This window comes from Camponotus vicinus, unplaced genomic scaffold (assembly GCF_025532165.1).
Source record: "Camponotus vicinus isolate PSW18456_S1 unplaced genomic scaffold, iyCamVici1.0 SCAF_1, whole genome shotgun sequence".
Taxonomy (NCBI): domain Eukaryota; kingdom Metazoa; phylum Arthropoda; class Insecta; order Hymenoptera; family Formicidae; genus Camponotus; species Camponotus vicinus.
Genome location: NW_028141945.1, coordinates 18729832 through 18757220, shown reverse-complemented (window position 1 = coordinate 18757220; position 27389 = coordinate 18729832). Strand labels below are relative to the sequence as shown.

At 34.6% G+C, this 27389-nt stretch overlaps 1 protein-coding gene across 3 annotated transcripts in view; it reads left to right on the top strand.

Moving 5' to 3' along the window:
* The window catches only part of LOC145959279 (serine/threonine-protein kinase NLK-like), a 143842-nt gene that overhangs the window by 75153 nt on the left and 41300 nt on the right, over nucleotides 1–27389 (top strand). For all 3 annotated transcript variants that reach the window (XM_083077954.1, XM_083077957.1, XM_083077955.1), the window contains exons 2-3: nucleotides 12951–13080; nucleotides 13935–13990. In XM_083077954.1, coding sequence (XP_082934080.1) covers nucleotides 12951–13080; nucleotides 13935–13990 — 186 coding nt within the window. The remainder of the gene's footprint in view (nucleotides 1–12950; nucleotides 13081–13934; nucleotides 13991–27389) is intronic.

Sequence of the window (27389 nt, the reverse complement as noted above, 5' to 3'; positions counted from 1 at the left end):
TTCTTCTTCATCGCCCTCTGCTTCGAACGGTCTCCTCCCGAGGCGACCTGGACCAGCCGCGATACTCGTCCCGAGTACCAGATCTGGCAGCAGCCTGATCGCGAGAGAGAGAGAAAGAGAAAGAGAGAGTGTGCATGCACGAAGGTCTCCCAGTCGTGAAACAGGTCCGTTCTGTTCGATTCTGAGCTCAGCTTAGGTCTTTGTCTGGCGGCACGTTCTTCAACCGCTCGATCGGCAAGCATTAGTAGATATTTTAGTTTCTATTGACTTCTTTGAACCCTCGTACGCTTCTCTGAGGCTCAACGGAAATTTTATGAGACATTTATGGGACAAACAGATACCTCTATCTTTGTGAGCTTAATTATCTTTAGTATGTTTGCATATATTTCAAGAAAGCAAAATATATATTTATAAAGTATCGCATGTGTGTTTATAAGACTGGAGTGTCAATAACCATAAAAAAATAGTATTATCAAAAAACATACATCGCAGAGTCCTGAAGATAACTTGTGCCAAGATGGATATTAAATTATGAACCGCGAGGACAATTGCGTACGGTAATATTCGAAATAAAAATCGCGAGGGAGAAAAGCGGGTAAAGGAAGAAAAGAGGCCGGCAAAATTGCGACGGCTGGCGTATGACGGTTGGAAGTTAAATAAAGAGTACCCCGAAGAGGGAATGCGAGGAGAAGAGCACGCACGAAGTGCGCCAATTGCGAAAATATAATGAAAGTAGATTAACGACGCACGGGGGAGCGGCACCCCTTCTTCATGCATGTACGTATGTGTGCACATGTGCGTGTCCCCCGCCCTCCTTCCACTTCCCACACGTGCATCCGTCGCACGTTGCAGCTGTCGCGGCGCAGATGGCGAGTATCTTTGTCCTCCCCGTCATCGTCGACACGTGTGCTCGCACATGCAACCGCACATTCAGACGCGCGTACATCGAGGTTTCGCGTGACGTCATTCGCGACGGAAAAAAAGAGCGACACGAATAACTGCTGGGGGAGTCGTCATCGATCGCGGATGCTCCCTCGAGTCGAAGATCGATATTTCCCCGCGAAAAAGTCGTCCGAAGTAATCAGTTTTCGAGGGATTAATGTCGCAAGCTAAAAATCGAGGGTTTAAAATGCTGAAGAATTTTTAGGAAGCTAGAAAATTAAAATTCCTGACCTCGTAACATTATTAAAAAAAACAAGAAACGAATTGCTTTGGACAATTCGATCTTGTCTCAAGGTAAGAAGGATAATTAAAAAATTAAAATTAAGGATAATTAAGTCGTCTTTTATACATTTACTTAGCTATCTTGCGCATGATTGTAACATTAATTTTTCAAAGTACAGACATTTGGGCGCGTTTATTAATTATTTATATTGATCCGATTATGCTATCTCGTTACCACTCGACATTCTCAATTTTCGAGAGTTTTCAAGGCTAGGAACGATCAATTTTAGCCAATCCTCATCTTCGAAATCGGCCTATTGTTTCGCGAACTAGTTCCAGGGTTCGATGCTAATGGAATTACACAGACTCGTGAGAAACTAAAGCACCGAGAACGAACCATTGAACCGTTTCAAATTTGGCCGACGCAAGCGTGATGGGATAAGTGCAAGCACGTTGCATACCGTGTCTCGCCGAAATGCGTCATTAATGATTATTGACGTTTCGAGATTTTACTTTAGTCGGAATTTTGAGAAAAAAACTATCTTCTTCATCTTAGCGACTGATTATCCAATTGAGTTGTTAGCGATTCGACTTGTCAGTTGATCAAAAAGTGAAAAGTGGCTATTAACTTTTTGTTGCAAAATTTTGTTAAATACAATTTATTAGGAAAAATTTGAAATAAACTGGATTTTAAGAAAAGGGATTTTAGTTGAAGCTCATTCCCGGGTATTTATTTATAAAAGTTCTCTTAATTAAATTAATTAAAGAAGTTACGGTGACGCTTTTATTAAATTAATTAAGATCTGCAAAGTGTGCGATCTCCTTTTTATCATCCGCGTAAAGCGACTGCGACTTTCGCACAATTTTACTGTATTCATTTCTTTTATTCGCTTTCGAGTGGCAAACGAGTAAAAAAGATTCCGTTCCCGATCAATTGCAACGCGTTTAAAGCGGACGATAACTCTTGAGGAGGGTAAGAGACAGGAATGAAAACGTCGATAAGCCAACGTGCTTCTTTCTCTCTCTCTTTTTTTGAACGTCTGATTAAAGTGATGATTTGCAGTTCGGCTCGCTGCTCGTTTATACATGCCGTTGATCCCGACACGTGGGCTCCCACGATTCTGACGTCTCCTCCTCGCGCGGCGCCATAGAAAGCCATCATTAGCAAAGGTTATCGGAACGACCTCGAATCCTATCGATTGCCTCGCTATGAAATGTACAACCGAGCTACTTTCCTTCTTCAACCTCCGTGCTTCGAAAAAGAAGTCGTACTTTTCGGGAATTCTATTTGGGGAACAATGGGCAGTTTCGAAACTGCGAGGAAACAAGGCTTTTCCAAGGATTGATCTTTAACCTGGCACGCACAATGGAAATAGAATGTTGCTGCTTTACGATCGTACATTTAGATAATCACCCGTTATAAATTTCCTTTTTACATACGAATGTACCAAGGATGTACCCATGTCGAGCGTTGTTCAATGTATTTAAAATCCAAATTGATGATTGACGGATTTAGTGAAAGAAGAACTCCTTCAAAGAAAGAGAAAATATCTATACGAGAATGGAAACAAAATGTACATAAAGATTAAATTTCGTTTGTCATCAATTGTTCGGTGACTCCGTAGAAAAAAATTTCGAAAGCGCATGGGCTACGTTGAAATAATAATGATGTACATTTAACAACGATGGTAAGATAACAGAGTACAAACATGGTGATTCATGGAAACGAAGCCTAAATAGAATGTTGCTGCTTTACAATCGTACATTTCGATAATAACCCGTTGTAAATTTCCTTTTTACATACGGATGTACCAAGGATACGTCATGTATTGTTCAGGTATATATTTGGAATTCAAATTCGATGGATTTAGTGAAAGAAAAACTCCTTTAAAGAAGGATAAAATATCTATACGAGAATGGAAACAAAATATACATAATGATTAAATTTCGTTTGTCATCAATTGTTCGGTGACTTGGTAGAAAAAAATTTCGAAAGCGCATGGGACGTTGAAATAATAATGATAATGTACATTTAACAAGGATGGAAAGACAACGCAGAGTACAAGCATGGTGATTCATGGAAACGAAGCCTAGAATGTTGCTGCTTTACAATCGTACATTTCGATAATAACCCGTTGTAAATTTCCTTTTTACAGATGTATCAAGGATACGTCGTGTATTGTTCAGGTATATATTTGGAATCCAAATTTGATTGATGGATTTAGTGAAAAGAAATAAAATCTATGCAAGAATCGGAAATAAAATACATAAAGATTAAGTTTAAACCGTCATCAATTCGGTGATTTGGTAGAGAAATATTTCGAAAGCGCATGGGACATGTTGAAATGATAATGATGTACATTTAACAACGATGGCAAGACACAACGCAAACATGGTGGTTCATGGAAACGAAGCATAAAGATCAGTTATCTCTGCGCGGAGGGCTGTTATCCGGTTTCGTAAGGGCGCCGAGCGAAGCATGCAGGCGAATCATCTAGATATACCGGGCGTTCCATCCGGTTTCGCTCCACAGATCCCTTCCTCTCTTTGCCTCCGTTCATCTCTCTCTCCCTCTGTCGCTCTCCTTTCCCTTCTCTCTGCCTTTGCGTCGTTTTCCTCGACGAGGTGGCTGCCGAGCGGGTTCCTGTAGCTGCAGTTTTCTCGCCGAGGATCTCTGGGTCACGTTTCACCCGTGGCCCATCGAAACCCCACGGTATCAATTGATCCACTGCCGGAAGCGGAGAACGGAAAATCGAAGCGGAAACGAACCGTGAAACTCCGAAATTTCCTTCGCAAAAATTTTCAAAGAGATTCTGATGCCAGGAATCGTGCGTCAAATATATCCCGACCAGAGTTGGATCTCTTAAAATATATATTAACTAAACGAATTTCACGAATGAAAATTTACTCGAGTAATAATTTGCGATAAAGTTACACTGATAATAAAAACTTGGAAATAATATCAAATAATAAATAAGAATTTAGTTAGTGAAATAAACTTTCTACAAAATACAAGAAGAAATTTATAAAAATAAAATAATTAAAATTAATTAAACATTTTTTTCAATAAAGTTTTCTATAAAGTATTAAAAACGTATAGAAATTTATCAATTAATCGAATAAGAGACAAGTATCTCAAATGAGCTATTATTAAAATAATAAAAGAAATTAATACGAATGTCAAGCAAATTTTGGCTGTCAAATCAAGACCGAATCAAAAACCGAAGAGCTGTCAAAAATTAATAGAAAGTATTTGTCGAGGAATAGGAAATGTTTTCCATATCATATCGCACATTTTTCACTCGTCAGATTTCCCACGAGCGACCTGAAGCAGGAGCGATACATGTATATACATATGTATGTATCTCATTGAGAGAACGAACTACTTCTCCGCGACTAACTTTGAGCCGGGAACCTATCACGGGATAATTACGCAAACGTTCCCTCTGTCTCTCGCTAAGTCCCACGACACGTCGTCCGAAGCGCGTCGCGGTTTCTCCTTGTTAAATTCAAACTAGTTGGACGGAACTTCCGCGTCCGCTTGAGCTTGCGAGCGTAAATACATCCCGGCACTTACTCCAGGGGACGCATATTCAAAGGATCGATTCCATGAAATTCGCGAAAATCTCCGAGTTTGAGATGTTTTCGAGAGATCTTTCGCAATATTGCGTATTTGCAACTGCGAGTGTGTCGTGACGTATAATAAAACCATTCACACAAGTAAAAGGATTAGGAAAATAATAATTTGATAATTATAACTAATAATATGGAAGAAGAAAATCACAACTAATATAAAAAATAATGATTAATATAAAATACAATCTAATTTTAAGTTGATTAAACTGATATTAATTTATTAAAAATATAATTTAAAATAAAGACAGACATTTATTAAAAATATAATTTAAAATAAAGACACATAAAATAAAGAAAGATTTTCCAACAACATATATATACACATATAAGTAAAAAGCCGAAGGCACTTTTTACTTGATGTATCTATTTATTTAAAAGCGATCGCGAGAAGAAGCATAAACTTTAGCGAACAAATCCGCAGAAAGCAAGGAAAATATCTCTCATAAACAGATAGTCGCAAGCTGTCGGTTCTTTCTCTCTTTTCTTAACGTCGCAATGTTCGTCGTATTTCCTCGCTTATGCAAGCTCGTCGCGATGAGGGAAATATGTATTGTTGAGAGCGAAGCTCTGAGAAACGCGTTTGGTTCGAGATGCAAAGAACCATAGTTTCACGACGAGCTTTTGCCGGCGGCAATCGCGGAACAAGAAGCTGCGTTTCAGCTGATTTATGGCTGTCTGTTCGACTAGGGCGAAATAAAGGCCGCCGCTGAACAGTTTGTTCCGAATATCAACGAGTTCGAGGATCTTCTCAAGGGGTGTTTTTACGTTGTATTCGCAATGATCCATAAATGCACCGATATTTTAGCAAACATTAATTAATAGAAAGCTGAAACCAAGTAGTTTAATTTAGTAAATATAATAAAATATGTGTATATTATATAATAAAATATATTATTAATAAAATAAAATTAATTATAATTAAAATAAAATGATATTAATTATATTAAAATAAAATTATATAATTATATTAATTATAATTAAAATAAAATTAATTATAATCAAATATAAAAAAATATCTATATTACATTCTTAAATATAATAAAGTAGTTTAATTTATTAAACTTGAATAAATTAAATATAAATGCCCGCAAAATCGAGATTTTATTTTCCTTAAAAAAATATTAATTTAAAATCTAAATTACTAACAATAATTCTTTTTTATTTGTGTAAAATAGTATTTGACTCGATATTTAAATAAATTTTTATTTGAAAAATTATTTTTAAATTTCATATATAATTATTTTAATATAATTTATATTTTTATTCTATTTAATTAGAATATTTATTCAATTTCTGTCACTTTAATTCACTTTCCTCAATTTGGATCTTTGCCAAGCTTTTCTGCACATAAGGTCTCTTTATACATATTTTATTATCGAGTACAACGCACGATATAGTAATCCATAATGAACGACGCGACGTATTGTAAACATTATTGCACACCAATTTACACAAGTGCATATAAAGGGATCAATGAACGATAAATTTCGCCAAACGACATACGACGACTCGTGACAATCGACTCCCGTCGACTCGATTATGCGTTACGCATTGCGTTATACGCACTTACTTATCAATCCGCGTTCGTGACGGTGACCTTTACGTACCCTTATGATCCATCTCGATAATACGCGGAGCCGGAAGTGCGATATTATTAAACGCTTGCTTTCTCTCTCTCTCTCTCTCTCTCTGCCTCTTTCTTCCCTCCCCTCTTTTTCTCCCTTTTTCTTCATAGTCGTTAATCTGGTTGCACGCTCGCCGCGGGTCACTTGCGAGACGCAGGTGAGTACACACGTCGAACGAGCGCAGGTGCAGCGGCTGCAGGTGAGGCCGCCGACAGCAGCTGTCAATTTCGCGCGCGCGCGCGAGATGCGGAGGGATGGCAATTGCTCGTGTTTTTGTAAGCCCTCGACAGCGTTTTTCCCGCGACCAACGGCAACCTTCTGCGAATCGAGTCTGATGCATCTCGCGCGATGCAATTTTTATCAACTGCCTCCGCGTTCGAGAATCTTAATCTCGTCTAACATAATATCTGCAACTTCGAAAAATACGTTTTTCGTAGGAATTTTTCAGTTACTCGAAGATCCTGCTTTCTCAAAAATTATTCATAAATTCTTGTTACGAGAAATATTTAATTAATTTTGTAATTTTTATATAATAAAGAAGCTTAATTATACGCGTAGGAAAATTCATTTTAATATGATTGTTGTTTATGTTTACGATTCTTGATATTCACTTTAATTGAATTTCTATGATATTTATCGCATCCTAGTCGGTTATTTGAGATTTTATCCCGTGAAATGTACATCTCGATGGTTTCTTATACATTTTCTTTAGATTTTCGAAAAGATCTAGAGATTTATTCCTCGTCGTTTGCGTGTAAATGGCAATTGACATGCGTGCGAGAAATCGATAATCTCCCTCTTCCCCTTCCTTCTGCTCCTGCTCGCTTTTTACCTGTCGTACACACGTGGCTTTGAAGAGACATCCCTTTCCTCACTCACTTAAAATAATAATATTCAGTGAACAGGGATAACAATTGAAATCGGCGAAGAAAACGCAGCGACAAAGTGCATCGAGGGTTTATGGAGATATATCGCGTTTTAATAATCAAAACAATTGCTTGAGAAAAATGGAGGAAAAATTAAAATCGAGATTATCATAAAAAATTCAATGAGAATTGTGTATGATAAATTTATCTCGTAATTTTATTTCAAATTAATTTCTTCGAGATAATTTAATATGATTCCTCCCGAAACCCCTCTCCCCCTCTCTTCTTTCCTAGACTGCGATACACGAGAGATATTGCATGCACCGTCCCCTCCAAGAACTTTGTGATCTTCTTTTACATTATTTTTTTCATTTTTTTTGTATTCTTAGCAAACGGAAAACGGCGCACCTCTGTTGCGCCAATTTTCCTTTGAAACGCCGCTTTTGTTGTGCGATGCACGCGTTGCAATGTTGCAACAACGACGCGCGCGCGTTGCACGCGAGCTTTCCCCAGGAAACGTCGTAATTATGCGGCATTCGGTAGGCGGCCGTTCGCAAATTGCAGCTACGTGCGTCTTTTCAGCGTCTTTTCGCGATACGATGATACGACAAGCTTCTTCGAGACTGCAAAGTTGCGCGATGTTGCGGATACCGCAATTTTCGAAGGCGAGAATGATCCGCCAGATGCTAGATTGGCAGACGAAACGTCTCTCTTTTCTCTCGTATCCTCTAAAGGATGTTTCAAAATAATTGCGTAACAAATACATGGCTTGGAATAGTTTTTAGAGAATTTAAAAATGATTTTTCAGCAACTCAAAGATGAAAATATCACTGATAGCTCTCGTATCTTAAACTATTCTATAAAACTATTATATATAACTATTCTATATAACTATTCTAATAAAAGCTTCTCCAAGTGCACAAAGAGCTTTGACAATTCGATTATCGTACAGTGGAGTGTTTCTTTTATCGAATTTTAATCTAAGATTTAGAGATGTATCGAAATGTTAAAGTATTCTTATTTAAAGATTCATTATTATTGTTAGAATTGTACTTTTTGTGAGATATTAAATCTTCTTCAGATATCTTGTACAGATTCATCGAAATGTCATATCGCGTTCGCCACGAGGCGAAAGGATCGCATTCGAACCCGGTTTCGAATGGCCCCATCTGCCGTCTTTCAAAATGCAGGATATCCCAAAAATTGTACGCTTTCTCTTCGTCGCGGAAATCCTCTGTTGAATTTCAAACAAAATACATGTGTTCCTCGATCGATCGCAATTTTAATAAGAAATATAGGATACATAAGCAATATAAAAACTTTATTTTAATTTTATTAATTATTCTATTCTTAATAAAAATCACAAAATTACCTTCAAATGTTATTTGTAATAAAATTATTTAATTATTTGTTATTTTAATTATTATTTATTATTTTATTTATTATTTATTATTTTTATTTTTTTTTATTATTTATTATTTTAATATTTAATTATTTATTATTTTTTATTTATTTGTAATATTATTTTTAATTAATAAAATTAAATAATTTTTATATTAAAAAGAGACCACAAGAAAAAAATGTGAAATTAGATTAATATAACTATAAAATATAGAATTATATAAAATAAAATATAAAGAAAGTATATGCACTTTTACTATTTATGAAATATATATGTGTATTTCTAATATATATTTTAATACATTCTTTTTCACCGAATTATTCTTAAAATCCCAATGATCAAATACAACGCTTGTGTCGCGAGAAAAATTCGCGTATATAAATGTCAGTATCATAAATGCATGTTTCATTAATACCATTTAAAATATTCCACGGATAAAATTCGCCACAGAGTGAAATATTCGAAAAAATTCTCTCCCTTTTTCTCTTATTTTCATTCTTCAAATTAATTTATTTTGATTGCGCACCGAACCGTGATTTTATTTTTCATTTGTTTGCATAAGAGAGGTCACGGCCGATAAAATAAAATCGACCTGATACCGATACACGTAACATACCATTGTTTCGGCCTTTATACGTGTTTCCGGATTGCATTCGCGTTAGCGGATGTAATGTAACATCCAGGGAAGATCGAAATGCCTTCAAACGGAAACATAAAATTGAAATGTTTGTTTTTTTTTTATTCTTCTCTTCCTTACAGTGAACGTAAAACAAAGATCAGTCCGATGTGCGATAAAGAACTACATTATCACCTGCGATAACAGTCTTGGTTTGCGAAAGATTGCGCGATAAATAATCATTCGTTATTTGTTTCCGATGAACAAAAAAAAACGCCGACGATGATACTTTTAACATTCCCCGGCAGCAGGTGAATCACTCGCGAGACTCTTCGTTCGACGACCTCTTCTAACAAAGAGCTCTCTCAAGTAACGAGGAAATTTGTCGTCGACGAGGTGACGAGACACCCCGACAAAACCAACACCCTAATCAGACCCCAAAGTCATTGGTTTCGTTATCAGCCATCAAACCGATCAACAATATCCTCAAGGGAATTTCAACACGTTTATGATGCAAGAGAGAGACAGAGAGACTCATTAAATAATGGAAGTTAGGAAAATTGATCAATATCTTTGAATCGTTATGGATCTGCGAAATACATTCGCTAATTAATTTTCGATATAGGAGATACCATTGTTTCTTTTTTCCGTCTTCCCTTTTCTATTTTCGGAGCGATCCATTATATACAAGGTGCTTCATAATTCGCGAGCTTAGCACAGTTTCTTTCGAGATACACGGCAGACGCCCTGTATTTGCATCTCGTTTCTCACCTTCCAGCAGACCAGCTCGCTTCTGCAATAACCCTTAGAACTTCCGGTGAGGAGCCCACCGGCGATTGTGTGTGTTTGTACGTGTGTGTGTGTCCCATCGTCGGCTCGTCGCCGGATTTCGAATGAATAAACATAGCCTAAACCGCGACAGTGGATCCCCGGGGGCGAGTTACCTTCCCTTCCCCCGTCCCTTCTCGTTCACCCGCGCGTCGCGTCATTTCACGGTCGTTCCGCTCCGAAATTCGTGACTTCACTTCCGTTTACTACGCTCGGCGCACCGCTCGGCGGATGGGTGCGTTGACCCTTTTCGAAGGTCGTCGTACCTTTCTACGTTCGTGACTCGCTCGGCTTCGTGGATCGACCTTAATCTCTCGTCAGTTCGCGACGGCTCGTTCACCTCTTTTTTCCTCCCTCCCCTTCTTCCTCTCCTTTTGTTTATTCTACCACTCGAAGAAACTCGACCATGTAATTAACGTCCTCGCACGCTAATTTTCGCGGATGAATCGAATTGCGAAAACATACTCAACAATCGTCGCAATTTTTCGAAAATACGCGCAAAATTTCAGAGATGCTTCATGAATGAAGATGTTTTGATTTTATTATTTATTCGAGAAATATTTTTACTGGTTTTATCTTGTTTCTTAAAATTTTAATTTTTTTTTATTTAAACCAATGTTTTGATTTGAATCAAAAATTATAAATTTTATCAGAATATTAGAATTTAATTAAATTAATTTATATATATATAATATTGTTTATGTATTTACACTTTTGTAAATAATTTGGAAATAATTTACACACGTGTAATTTTTGAAAATTAAATTTATCCATTGAATCTGACACATACATAATCTATATTTAAAAAAATATAAAATAAATGAAGTAAATTAAATTATTACAATAACATTGTTAATATAACGTAAACAATCATAATTTACGAATCTCTTTATATTCTTTATTTTATTTCTTTTTATTATTATTGTTATTATTAAGAGATATCTTTACTTCGCTCTTTGCTCTTAATTATATTTTATTGACATTCTGTAAAACAGCTTTTTTAGAGCGAATAAATTCATCTATTTATCTATATATGTACTGTATTTCCTTCGTTTGTCGGATAAGTTGGAAAGTTGTAAATGCGAGAATTTCCACAATTTTTTGCTTCTTTGATTGGACCATTGAAATCGTATGATGGTGCAATGAACGAATCCGACTGGTTGAAAATACATATGAGTGGCGCTCAAAGAGGCGACACACTCGAGATAATGGGCACGTTTTGGCCGCTTATCGACGGTCTCGTTTATTTTTTTCGTTTATTTATTCTCGTTTATTTTTTTCGGCTCGTATACGCACGAGAATGTGTTGCGAGAGTCGACCGTCTCCCGCGAACGAATCGATTTAGCGAGCTATAACGAAGCTAACGATTGCGACCCGATTAGTACGAGGTTTGTCGTTTTCGCGTTCACCTTATGTAAGACCGGTTACAAAAGCGATCAAAAATAAATAAATCGTTTTGAATATAATTATAGTAATGTATAAAAATTAATTGACAATAGAATGAGTCTGATTACGGTTTATTATTTATTAATATTGTCTGGTTAATTTTTTAAATTTAGATAATATATGTATAATAGTAAATCTCTCTCTCTCTCATATATATAAAGTTGTCGTACAATTTTACTCTAATTTAATATAATATATATTTTGTTTTCTCATTTAATTTCCAAATCCTTATAGGATTTTTCTTGTCACTGTCTTGTTATACAAATGATAATCCTGATAAAAATAAATATGATATATATTATATTTTTATTTTTGTATTTATAAATGTACTTACATTTAACTAAATATCTCTCTGTTATGTACTTTTTATATCAATATATCATGCGATCGTCGTGGATCGAAAACCCATTTTCCTCCTCCTCCTCCTTTATCTCCTGCTCTCTCACTCTGTTCAAAAACGAGGAATTACTTTATCTGTCTGGGCAGACGATATGGCACATGGGCGACGACCGAAAATGGGATTTCAGCCGCGCATCGGGTTCTCTCTCTCTCTCTCTCTCTCTCTCTCTCCTTCTCTCTCTCTCTGATTCTCGTAAATCGAAATCGTCGGTTTGTGGTAACGACAACACTCGACAATGAAATCGAACCCGTAGCCGTAAACAGACTAATTGCAGGGATAATAATTATTCTCGGAACTAGCCTAGGAGAGACTGAGAGAGACTAACGAGGGGAGGCGGTCCCTCATTCGTGTTTTCAGATTTATTCCACAATGCAAGCTTCCCGGCGTTATTTAGTCGATCATTCCCCAATAACTTCTCTCCCCTTTCCCCCCTCTCGATCGCAAAATTAAAATTGAAATTGATTCCTCTGCCACTCATTTTTCCCTAATGAGAGATTTTCCTTAATCTGGAAAAGAGAGCTATAATATATTGTAAACCTAAGAGGGAATATACAAGATGGTTTTAATCATCATGTGGCTTTTTTTGCTCTTTTTTGTTTTATGCTTACAGATATTTCTTTACACAATCTTTTTAAACATATATTTTATATTTTATAAAACATAATAAAATAGGGAATAATAGCAGCGATAAGTAATAATAAGATAAAAAGGAAAAATAAACTAAATAAAAGGAAATTTGATAAAAGGGGAAAAAAAACGAGATTGATCCTTTTAAATATTTTCATTAGCTATGATAAAAATTAGGTGATGGCTATTTTATAATTTTTTTTGTATAAACACGTAATCAACGCACGATAAATAGAAACACAAGTTTTTTATTTTTTTAAATAAAATATGTCTTGTTTTTTCACGGATGAGATAGAAGACAAAAATATTAATTTTTGTATTATTTTTGTGTGATTTCCAGGGCTGTTACGGATCCAAGGGATGGCAGGAGAGTAGCCTTAAAAAAACTGCCGAACGTCTTTCAAAGTCTCGTAAGCAGCAAGCGAGTCTTCAGGGAACTGAAAATGCTTTGCTTCTTCAAACACGATAACGTAAGTGGTATTATTTATTGCGTTACTATCAAATATGATCGATGTGAACATTGTAACATAATAGAGACAAGAAAATATAACGGAAATGCAGATGAAAAATAAAATAAAAAGACGCAATTTTTTTATATCGATATCGGATTTCTAGCTTTCAAAAATTTTATAATCATTATCTGCGTATATTATTACAATAACAAATATAGTTGCAACTAGTGCACTTATTATTGTAATAATTGAATAATAATTATCAAATATTCTTGATATTATAATAATTTCGCTCGCTATGAAAAGTCTATAAAATCTTTTGTCTATTTTTTTTAAGATTAAAATTAGATTTTCAGATTTTTACAGATTACATAATTATCTAAATATATATTATCTGAATATATATTGGCATATTATATTTTACCGAAATTAGTTGATTAAATAATTACTATGATAATAAAAAATAATGTAATTAAACAACAAATAAATAAATATATATATATATATATATATATATATATATTTATTTATATATTTATATACATAGAATTCTTGTTTTATACGCTTTCTCATAAACAAATTATATACCGTTTGACATCAAATATATCTGAACGAATACTCGACAGATCCTCTCTTTCTCTTTCCATGTAAGTCGTATAGTGAACGTACCGGAAATTTCCGCGTTTTATTTCCCCAAGGACTAGATCGTCGTCCTTCCCCTCGCAGCTTCTGGCTGCTAGATTCCCGTGCGTTTTTGCACGAGAAAGGGGGATCGATTGCGCCATTTCTCTCTCTCTCTCTCTCTCTCTCTCTCTCTCATCCAGTCAAAGGACGAGATACTCAATCGCTTCCTGTTTCTTTCCTTTTTGCAGGTACTTTCCGCGCTGGACATCCTTCAGCCGCCGCATCTGGACTTCTTCCAAGAGATGTATCCTTTTTTAAGCACTTGCGGAGGACACGCGGAAGATAAATCTTGATACAGGTGAATTCTCCTGCCGACGATCGAGGTATTTTTTCCAACGATTCCCGTCGAGTTCCCACGATTCTCGACTCTTTGAATATTAATACGTAAATTTTTTCACGATTAAAACGAGTGTAACTTGACATTAATCGATTAAGCTGATTTAATCTCAAACTTTGGAATCGTGTTTTCGTCTCGCGAGAGTTTACGGTGTATTAAAAAAAAAAGGTGCTTCCTCTGCTCTCTGTAGATTTTCCTGGGTTCTATAGCGGAAGAGTCGCTGTCTCACGCAACGCTCGATCTCTCGAAACGAGTGTCTCGAACGACGCGGAAACTTTTAATCGTCGAGCAATTAAAACTCGCGCCGGTCACGATTCCTCCTCGAACCGTCCCTCCGGCGAGAGGATTTGTCAGAGGGAGGAAACTTTCTCGCTATCTCGAGTAATTGCCGTTCGACAAATCTACATTTTTCGACACAACCCACTCTCTTCCTCTCCGACTCCATTTCCGCAAATCTTTGTCAAAATTTTCAAAAAGATTATTAAAAAATTAAAAGATTATTTTTACAAAGAAGAACGCAAGAAAATTACATTTTACAAGAAAATTGTCTCGCGAAAAGAACTCTTCGAGTAGTAGACATTACGATTGGTTTTCCAGTCGACGGTGAAACAAGAATTTATTGCGATAGTCAGGGGGGGGGGGGCGAAATTCCTGCGGGATTACTCGTCTCGCAAGTCCTTTCGCATGATTGATCGATCGATCGATCGATCGATAGGTCCTTAAATGAACGGGATCATTCAGAGTTAATCTCGATCGAGGCAACGAGAGCGATAACTCGGTTCTTTCCTTCATCTCTCCTTCTCTTCTACCTTTTTCCGGCAGAACTCCTGTTCGCGCTCTGTCGCATATCGAACTTCGTAATTACGTAAATCATTATTAGCAATTGAGCAGCTATTATGCCCTCGCGATTGCCTTGGTTCTTTTTCTACTTTCCCACTTTCTTCTTTCTTCCTTTCGCTTCGGCTCGTTCTGTTCCTTCAGAGTTGCTTAATATAATAAGATACTTCTTCTATTATATCGAACAGAAATTATTTTGCCTGAATAAAAAGCTTTTGCTATGAATAAATAGACAGATAAATAAAATAATAATAAATATACAAAAAATAAATCAACTAGCCGGCTAGTTACGATAAAAGCATGTAAATAGACAAATAAATAAATAAATAGGTAAATCCATAACTAAACAAACGGATAACCAGAGAAATAAACGGTATCGCATAAATCCACTTCCATCGATAAATAGACAAACAGATGAAGAAATTAATAAACGAAATTCAACGGGCATGGATCGATAAATTTTCTCGCAACGAGAGCTGACATTAATTGACGGCAAATAAATAATCGGGACGAAAATTGCACGACTGCGGAATATCCATCGATAGACCACTATCGGTGACTTTTTATCCTTCCCGCTCTCGCTCTGCTGACCTCCCCCTCCCCCTCCTCGCCGATTTAATACCGCGACCCCCCGCGTCTGACGATCGATTCTAATTTCGTTCGCATGAAAAATTCAGCTGGGCGCCCCAGCGTTAAAGTTCGGAATAGGACCGCCTAATTTCTCATTAAGGAGCGACTCTCGCGATTAGCTTGCGCAGCCACGAACGGGGAAATCAACGACCGCGAGGAGACATTAAGGGCGAAAAGGGTGATCGCCAACCAGCATCTATAATATTGCATTTTCATGCGATCATCATTATTAAGTAATTAATGTCAGCCTCATCAATCTTTCATACACACATCCCTCTCTCTTTTTACGTCATTCCATATTTTTCTTCATGCCTTTTTTCAACTGATACCCTGAATTAAGATCGGCAGGGAAACTATGAAGCACTCCATCCTTATCTTTTAATTTCGCGATTCTGGGTCATGGGTTTTGAATCATTTATCGGGATGTTAGGCTCTGCTCGATTGAAAACCAGGCGGAGAGGATCAAAACCACGATTTCCATCCGCGGATGCGGGGGAGGACGGTCGGCCGATGAACGCCATGAATACGTCATGGCGCGCGCCCGGGATGAGTTTGCTCGATGGTAATCACGTGGATTATTAATGCGCGCACCGCAACGCGGCATTGATATGTCGATAGTGCGCCATTAGCAGCGGCTGCGACCGCCGCCCATCGTACGTTTACAATGTCTGACGTGTAACTGATAACTCCAACTTCCTCATGACATCGTCGTGATACGACGCTGCCTCGTCCTAATTTCTTCCTCGCGCTCGTTTTCTTCATTTCCCCTCTACTCCCCTTTAATTACCCTATCAATCGTCTCGGGATGTCATATGATATTAATCACACAAGTTTAGAAATCGTGTACACATGCGGTATAATTTTATATTTAATATGTATATATGATAATAAAATACAATGGGGTATACGATATTGATATGATCGAGTTAATTAATATCAGTAATTCATATTATCATAATAAATGCAGAGGTGATGCATTATATTAATTAATATCGAAAATGTTTTAATCTTAATATATATATTATATGTATACAGGGTGTTTTTTTTTTCTTTTCTTAATAAGTGCGAAAAATTTTAGAAGATGATTCTTTGTCGAAAATTAAGGGCAGTTCTTCATATAAACGTATACTTCTACATCCCTCCCCCTGTGGAGTTACACTCCTCCAAAAATGCGAGTAAAAATTAGGTTTTTATTTTTTTCTCAAATTTGGAACAAGTTAAAGAAGTGAAATTAGGTGGATATTTTTTACTAGTAAAAAGATTATTTATTAATATTTTTTTCAGCCTCCCGTATTGTTATAAGGGGTGAAACTAGCAACCCCTATTCAATTTTTTATTATTTATAGAACTTTTTAATGTTTATACTCTCTAAAAGTGAATCAGTGTATTATCACTGTAATCAGTGCTGTACTTATAACTGCTTGTAATCACTGAAAAACAGTAAATACTCACTGATTACAAGCAGTGATAAGTACAGCATTGATTACAGTGATAATACACTGATTCACTTTTAGAGAGTATGAAAAACCCCCCTTAATTTTCGACAAAGAATCATCTCTTAAAATTTTTCGCGTTTATTAAGAAACACCCTGTATATATATATTTTTTTCCGATTAATATATATTATTATTATATCTTACCATCTTCATTTTGATTACGTTTTAATGTCGTAATTTTTTGCTTCGAGATGACGGAAGAAAGTAAAAATTGCTCCGAATTTTCGCGATTAACACGACAAATTTCGAAGAAAAAAAAAACACGGCAGGAAATGGAATTTCGTTCTTCGACGCGATTACGATTTAATTTACAGGAAGAAGTCTATAGAAGTTTATTTGCTATTACATTTGGAATGACGTGGGTTCGATTACGCACTAATAGTACGCGTTTTTACCGTGCATGCAAGAGACATGTAATACACGAAAGGAAAGAAGGCCCGCATGTACAGTGCTCTCTCTGTCTCTCTCTCTCTCTCTCTCTTTCTCTCTCGATCGTTTGTATTCACCCGTATCTTGCATCGAGGAAAAACGATACGGCCGGGAAAAATTTTTAGTCTCTGCTGCAGTTGTCATTATGGAACACGTGCGAACGCACGTGTGTGGGTTACGACGATTAACGAATGTCGGATATTAAATAAAACGAGAATTGATTTTTCTGATTCCTGAATTATATAATCTCTGTCGTTTCTTTTTTTTATTTAGAAAAGAACTTTAAATCAAGATTTATTTGATTCTGAAAATCAAGATTTATTTGATTCTAAAAATCAAAATTTATTTGATTTTAATGAATAGAGAATATCTTTATTTAATATTTTAATATAATATTTCTTGTAAAATATGTTATTCTAAAATATAAAATTAAAATTTATCATATTGTTCTAAATATATAAAAATAAAATGTAAAATATTTTTGTTATACACAAAAAGAGAAAGAGTCTCTGGATAGGAAATTGCTGATTGATGATAATTCGACTTTTCCTCGTAATCTCATCTTCGCTGTTAGATTCGCAGGAGAACAAGTTGAGCTTTTCTTCGAGGCTCAAATTACGGAGATTTTAATTGCACGCGGGCTCGATTACGTCGAGTTCGCGTTTGACGGTTTGATCTAAGTTCTCGGTTGCCGCAAACTAATTTTGCTTCCCCCTTTTACTCGCGAGAATCCTTTGTCTTCCTTCCGAGTCAACAAGTTTTCGCGGAAGAACCGGTGTTCTAGAGATATACTCGCGAAGAAATTCTCACTCATATATCCTTGTACCCGCGATATTTAAATTATTAAGATTAATTTTAATAATTAATTGACATTTCTGATAGTTTGATTTACTCGTTTTTAAATCAATTCAGAAATTTCAACGTCTTTTTTTATTTTTTCAGATCCTATAAGTGCCAAATTCTCCGATAATAAATTTCCGATATATTCTCTACTCTTAACAATCTTTGTTATTTTTATCCTTAACATGATCTTTTTTCTTCGGAACTCAATAAATTTATGACCTATTCTATGCTTAACGATAATCGTAAATATTGAATATCGTGCAGTCGAAATAAGAATTTATGACCTTCGACATATGTTTAAAATAATATAAAAATATATATAATTGATTGACAGTTTTTATTATTAAAGTAATTATTGGATTTTTACATTAATAATTTTTACAATATCAAAAAAAAGTTTTAATTTCTTTTTTATTGTAGTGACTAGTATTGAAAAATAAAATTTTAATTAAATTATTTTTATTTAATAATTTTTTCTTTAATTATTTTTATTTAATTATTTCTACAAACGAGGTATTTCTTGAACAAGTGATATCATCGTCGTGTCGCGATTTAAATACAATCGGTCGATAAATTTCCTGATTTTACTAGAAAGGAATATCATGAATCCACGCATTTTTCATCGATTAGTACTCGTATTAATGATGCATTATTACAATATAGCCCACTCTCTCTAATCTATCCATACCATACGTACGTAATCGTTGTTACGTTAATGTTTCGATATTTTTCACGGTGTACGACATTTTCAATCCATGTAACGGGAAACGCTTACGATTGTCTGAATTGAACCGGAAATGGATACCTTTGTGTAGTTCTTTGTCAGTATTCCGAGAAATTCTATTAGATTTCCAATCTTATTTAGTAAAAAATAGAGACACATTTCTAAGTCATGAGTTATATATATTATTAATAATTCAAATTATAAAATTATGACGAGTTATTGATTATGAAGTGTCAATAAAAATAAAATGCATATAATTTAAAATAAATTAAAAATAATCGCACAAAAATATATTAGCAATATGTAGCAATATTTACAAGGAATTATCATCTTACATAAATATTTACTTTATTTCAAAAATAGACGTTAGTAATTAATATTCTTTTTTCCTTTCTTTATTTTTCTTTTCTATAAGATGTCATTATTAAAATAATATTTTAGAAAGAAATAATATTTTATCACATGACATTTTATTGAAGTTTGGACTATGAAATTAATCAAACTATATTTCATATTGTATATACAGAGTGTCTACTCAAATTTTGTAAACAAATTTCCTAAAAATTCCCTGAATTTCCTGAAATCTCCAAGATTTTTTTATTCAAAATTCCATGTAAAGAGGATTTTTTAAGATTTTTTTTTGGATTTAACGTTCTAAGTGAGATTCCTATTGTGTGCGTTTTTCACTCACGAAGGAAATATAAAGAGCCACTTAAGTTTCAAGTGCTGGATTTGAACATATACTGAAAAAAGCTGAATAGCCTTCTTAAAATAGATATTTTTACCTGCATCTACCTAACAATTTTAGTTTTTTATCACTAAAAATTACAATAAAGGATATAAACTGCCTATTCTATATTTTGTCAAGACATTATAACAATATAAATATAAAGAATATATAAACAGAAATAAAATTTATAAATAAAAATAAAATATATAATATATCTATTTACAAATAGAATATATAATATATTATATTTCATTTTACATAATTTAATTGGTTTGCCGATTGATTACAATATAAAAACAAAATTATAAAAGAAAAATTTTTTTTTTAAATGTCCTGAATCGCAATAAAATTCCACGAAAATTCCCTGATTTCTCAGATATAAAAATCAATCCTTGAGAATTCCAAGTTTCCCATGTTTCTCCAGGGAGTAGACACCCTGATATACTTAATTGCGAAATATGAAACGTGTCAGGAAGGGATGGGGTTCCTCCACAAGTGCTTTTCGACATCTTTAAATCCTCAAAAATCCCGATTTATCTCCTATGCACCAGCGACGATCTCGAGTTTCCAACGATGATGCACACCGGCGATTGCATCACATCGCACGTTGCACGACCTCCCACGTTTCACTCGGAGAGAGGGCGGCGGGAAATCGCCGAGGAAAATCGGAGGCGAGCGGACAGATCGGCGAGCGGTGAGAACGAAAAACGCCTCTCGTCGACCTGGATAGGTTCCGGCGCGGAAAAAGAGCTTCCGGCGAGAAGGAGGAGCGCTCGAAATAGCTCTCTCTCTCTCTCTCCCCGCTTCTCTCGCATTGTCTCCTTATGGTAATCGCGAAATCCACACTCGTCCATTTCCGCCCGTTTGTACCCCGGAAACGCCTGCCTCGTTTCCGAGACCGCTCGAACTTGCTCGGTTTTTTTTCGCGATTCGCGCACGAAGAAAATGTATTTTACAGTACATTATATATGAAAAATACGCTCCTTTTTGCAACATTTATCGCAAAGTTGAAATATAACGACGTTGGAATACTTTTATTATTATAAAAATTATATAAATGCATTTGTTTTATTGTTTACTCACGATTATGTGTATGTTGGTACATCATAATATTTGAATAATTACTTCTTTATAAAATATAACATTATTATAAACAATAAAGTTAAAAAAAATAATAAAGTTAGAGAAATAAAATATTATAGACAATAAAGTTAAAAAAAACCACAAGAAACTATGAAAAATATTATTAATAAAAAAAAATTATTAATAATAGAAAATATTACTAATAATAAAATACATGTGCGAAATCTTTTAATTCACAAATATATTAAATCTATAAAGAGAATTTTCTCCAAATTGATTTTTTCTCGCGACATTGTGGTTCTTGCTAATCGATTCTCTCGCCGAGAATTTCTTCGTTATCAATTCATGTTAATTATTCTTGATTTATTCTCGATGATTATCTTGACTTACTTGACACTCCAGCTCGCGCATTAATTTGATAATACTTAAGATGACGCGAAATCAGAGGGTTCCATTTCTTTACGGCACACATAGGAGAGATCGGTTTACGTTGCTTATTAACGAATATATATCCGGTGGAGCGCGCGGGGGCGTATCCAAGGGCGTATCTGTCTGATGCGAATCGCACGCACGCGTGCGTGGGCGCGGGTTCCCACATCGCTATCTACTTGCGAAAGACGATAATTCTCCGACGTATTAGAAATTATGTATAATTGGAAAGCGAGAGAGAGAGAGAGGGGACATTTTATCCTTTTATTTCGCGGCTTCTCCTTTTGATATATTACGTTTAACAACTAATTCCCTAATTGCAATGTTAATTGCAGCTATAACAAATATTTATTTCTGCATGATTATCTGCGCGATTATGCATTCCTAATTTTTATTTTTAGAAATAATAAAAAAGCAAAATTTTAGACCGAATATTTGCTTAAATTAAATTAAAAAGAAATTCAATTATTCGTATCAAATAAAGGAAAACATAAATGACAAAATGGATTTCACAATAAAATTTAATTTTTAAATAGGTTTTTTCAATGAATTTTTAAATAAATTCGACTTTTCACATATGAATGTTAGAATAATATGTTTTTACAATCAGATATAAGTAATTTCGTAATTCGAAATTATATTAGTATCAAAAAAGCTATTACATAGATATTTTGACTCAGACTTTTAAAAGTCATGCATTTAAACGGAACATCAGAAATATAACATACATTGCAACGATTTAAAAATTTTTTTTATCTAACACGGGATGTAAATAATTTTCTATCTTTCCTTTGATCATCTCTTTTTACGCGAGCATTCTCTTTGAGTATTGATGCGCTGTATTTAGAACGCGAGCTAATAATGAGGGCACTTTGTAACGCGCACGACATGTTGTTAAATGATAAAATCACGCACACAAAAAACTGCAAGCAAAAAATCTTACAATAAAGGGGAACATTCTCACGAATTTGCATTTAAATCAGTTTAAGACGAATTTCATTAACTTTCGAATTTTATTAACTTTTATTGAATGGCTTGTGAAATTAATAAACGGTTCATTTGGAAAATTTGGAAAATTAGACCTTCAATGTTTTTTTTTTCTTTTTATGTCGGAGGGAAGTTTTTCAGACTCGATTCAAACGATTCATTTTTCAAACAAACAGCTCTGCGAATGTTTCTTATTTCATTATTCTTTCTGGAACATCTCGAAGCTCGACATGTTGCCAGGAAAGAGTAAGAAAGAGTGAAAAGAAAAGAGAGAGAGAGAGAGAGACAGAATTTTATTGATTATCCATGATCAGATATTGTGGACGCTTAAGACGCGGAAGTGATATGGTGTTTAAGGATTTCTAAGTCAATGCAAAAATTTACTCAATCAATAAAAAAATAGATATAACTGTCAGACATTGATAGGAAATTTCGTCTTTATTTTTTTCCGATATATTTTTTTAATTAAATTAGAAGAGACGAAACTCTATTTGCGATCCATTTGATATTTTATTGAATAAATTCACAATGTTTAATTCTATATCAAATTCAAGCTTTTGCCGAGAGGAAAGAAAAAAAAGCTGACCAGAGCGCTTTATGATAATTTGCGATAACTTTGCCGGATCTGAAACATGAGCTCATTGCAATGTTTGGCTTTATGTTTTCGTGGCTGATTACAGCTTCTTATCGCCTTCAGCTTCTTCGAGGCGTATCGAGTATCGCGCTCTGTTGATATCGATCCACGTGGAGTTTTTGGTCGGGCTGTGGAGGGTTCTTTGTTCGCGTTTCACCTCTCGTTTTCTCCCATTTTCTCTCTCTCACTCTACTCGCTCTCGGGAGGGGGAAGGGGAGGGCATGAGTATATAAAATTTTATCGAATAGCCATCCTGAGTGATTATTAGAATTCGGTTATAATTGAATGTGAAGGGAAAGAAAAAGGTAGATACGATTGGCTGTGAATGATCAGTTAATTAAAAATCACATTATCTTTTAATTAAATGAAAAGTTCAATATTTTGAAGAATACAATATTATATCCCACATTTTGCATTGACTTTTGATTTGCCTTTGATTCACAATAATTAATAAATTACAACTTTGTTTCGTCGATTTAATGGATTAAACCTTATTGGAGAAGTTCTGAAATCCATAACGCAATCAGAAATTCAATAACAACTAGCATTATAAATTTAGAGATTTATTTATGAAAGAAGCAAATTTTATCGAGGAATATAAAGAGAAGTTTTAACTTTTTTGTGGCATTTATTATTCTTTTATGAGAACCTCTATACTTTCGAGATATGACTTTCGATAACACAAATCTTTCAGAGACATAACTGAAGCTAAACTGATCGGAATAATTTTTTCCTTCCTGAGGTTGTTTTCACTTTTCACGTTTATTCATTAAATTGTTGGATTTTTTCTAAATTTTATAACTATTTATTTTTTATTATTAAAATGCCTTATTATTAATATAAATAATATATAAATAATCATATATTACTCCATTCTTAAACATTTTAAATATTCTAATAATTTTATTCCAGTAAATTAAAATTGAAATTAAATCTCTAAAAAAAAGTCATATCAGATATTTTTTAAAATTAATAATTATATTTAATAATTATATATTTAATCTAAATATAATTATATTAAAAATTAAATTTAATAATTATATTTAATCTAAATTGTTCCATTTTATACTTTTTGACTTCTAGTATTTCTAAATTAAAACAAGAGAGTGCAACTTTTAATACACCATGTATTCTCGCGAAAAACGAGGTCAATCGTTTTTCCTAGAGTTCCGTTAAATCAAAAATGAGAAGAAATATAAGAGATCGTTCGCGTTTTTATGACGTTGCGAGAAAATGCGTTATATCCGGAATCGATTCCCATTTCTGACGAGTCGAGGGTCCTGACAGAGTGCTGCAGTTTCGACGTGATACAGGACTCTTTTAATTTAAAGGATCCGGAATTGGCGCGCGCAACCTCGCAAAGGATTTATCGTCGAGACGTCCTCGTCTCGAATACAGATATCCTGACGCGAAAATCGACGTGGGTCTCGAATCCTGAGACGCGGAACGATGACGATTGAAAAGGACGCACGCGTTAGAAAACTTATCTCGCGATGGACTTGCGTTTTGTTCGCGCTAAATAGACGTTTGCGATTCGAAATTTATACCGGGTGTCTGCGTCGTGGATCCTCGACGAGATTCATCGCGAAAGTATTTAAATGTATGCAAAATCGGAAGCGAGCACGTGACTCCCTAGGGGTGGGCAGGGGGGGAAGAAAAGTCAGTAGGAAAAATCGCGGGAACTGATTCTGAATGTACTTCTCTTCTAGTTTTTAAACGGAACACGGTATATCACGCATATATTTAATCACTTACTATAATTCTCTGCATTTATGCATTAATCGTTCTCCCAAACTCATATTAAATATTATTATTAAATATTATTATAAATCAGATTTTAAATGATGATACGTATTTGTATGAATATATTAGATAACAATCAAAATTATTATTTATAAATTTCCATTTTTAAATAAATTAAAAATAACTATTTTTCTTTCCAGTAAAGCATACATTTTTTTAAGTTAAAAAGCATCAGTTTACTTATCTTTTAATTATAATACGCATTAAAATTCAAATCAATCATTAAAATAATGATGATTTACAGATTTATTATTATCTTCTCTCTTTTCATTAAAATATTATATTAATCAATTTTAAAATAAATATTATTTTTAATAATTACGTATATAATATAATATTTTATATAATTGATATGTTTTAAAGTATTTTTTAACTATTTTCCAGTCATAAAAAACGAATCGAATCTATTCGAATTTCTATCCATGGTACCATAAATTCCCTTCAAATCGACACAACTTTAAATTTGTATTTTTTTACGGTATCACCGAGAGTTCCCTATCTCTTTTTCTCTTTGTTGGTTTTTCGAAGTCATTCGCGCGAGTCGAGTTCGAACTCGGTTGACCGGTCGGACGAGCCGGATCGGCCTTGCTCGAACACCTCAGAGTCTAAGCCTCCATCATCATCGTCGTCATCAGCATCAACCTCGGTCTTTCGTCTTCGTTGTTGGCCATTTCTTTGTTACCCAGTCCGGTCAACAAATAATCTGAAAGGCTACCGCCGATGTCTGTCCCCAAGTGATATAGAAGCTCCAGAAGTGCTTCCGAGTTACCCTCTTGTTTCTCATCCGGTATCGAATTTTAATTCGTGCTCTAAGGATACGAAAATATGCAATGAAAAATTTCAACGAGAATATAATTTCTGCCATCGCAAGGAAAAAAATTTACCCCTCAAAAATATTATAATAAATTTGAAAAACACGCCAGATGATCCAGTATATCGCGAATCTCCGCGGCTTGTTTACGAGATATGGAACTCGTAGCGAATTCGCACATATCCAGAGTCCTCCAGGCTCTTCTTCCTCGGGTGAGCAATACCGGACGAGAGCACGAAGGGGCGAGGGGAATGAGGAAGGAGGAAAGAATGATCGAAAGGGGAGGGAAGGGAAGGAAAGACGGGAGAAAACGGCAGGATACTCGATTCCCTCGGCGCGGCGCGGTGCGGAGTGGCTGGCAGAGAGATGATGCTAGGGGCAACTCTCGCTTTGTCCAGGAACCGGTCGACGTGCCTACCAGGAGGCAGGCAGGCACGCATCGATCCGCCAATCGCGACGGTGCCTTAAGCGCGTTGCACAATGTTGCTGCCGATGACGACAATGTCGACGACGAGAGCTTTTCCCGAAAGCTCTCGCCTACCTGCCTCATATTTTTTTAAGAGAGATTACCTTCTATTATTAATATATCTTTATTTTTCTGATGAATCTCGTCTGATTTTTAAATCCTCGTGTTATTATTATTATTTTATTATTTTTTATTATTTATTTTATTTATTTGTTTTATTATTTTATTTATTTGTTTTATTTATTATTATTTTATTATTTTATTTATTTGTTTTATTTATTATTTTATTTATTTGTTTTATTTATTTTATTGATTTTATTGATTTTATTTATTTGTTTATTATTTTTTAATGATAGATTCTCTTTCTTGGCCAAGAATTTCGGGAGATTTTTCTTTCGTGATATATTGAGAATTACGATAATTTTGCATTCCAAAGAGATCGTCGTCTTTCGAGACTTTAAATCCTTCTGCTACCCGTTGGGAAAAATGTATCCCTCGACAGTTCCCTGTCAATCTGATCTCTCTAGAGTTCCGGAAAACTCCCCGGCGTGCAAAATCGCCCTAGGCTATCGCGATTGTGGAATGCAAAAAAAATATTTCTTCATATCGATATGTAATTATATTATCGATATGTGATTCTTATTTTTAGATAACGAGCAAAATTGTGATAAAGATAAATGATGTGTAAGCAAAATAACTTGCCTTCTCTTTTGCTGTCAATCTCGAATAGACTCTTGATTTCGATTCGACGAACGTTTTTATTAAAGTTGCGAGCAATTGCGATAGGAAGAAATATTTCTTTCTTTAATGAGGGAGATAAAGAGAAATCGTTTACGAGGATGATTTATATAAAGAAAGCGGAGTCGGAAACTCACCCTTCTCGGCATGATTTTCCCGGCGAGATCTCGCGGTTGTTTGCGTTGAAAGACATGCAAAGGCCATCAATCATGCCCTGACACAGCAATAGAGATGTTACGACGTAGCAAAGAGATATCGTATTCCTGTAATCGTAAAGTTCAATTCGGGATCGAGCACTCGTCGAGATAAATCTTTTAGTAATACAGATTTTTTTATGCTGAACGAGATGCAAGGTCTTGTGTCTCTTCAAAATTGTACGCTAGTAAATAATATAAATTGTTTTGAAATATTTATAATTTTTCTAAAGAACCTATAAAAAAATCTTTCATCAAATAAAATGTCAATAATATTAATATTTTACATATGTTTGAGAGTACAAAATTACTTTAAATAAAATTCGTATTAAATTCTATAAAATTTATCTAAGAACTGATGTTTTTCTCTCTATTTTCAATTTACAAAGCTTCTTTCATTAAATTTAATTTTGTTTAAATATACTTTTATGTTTAAAGATAAAATAGCACTTTATAGAAAATTTATAAAAGA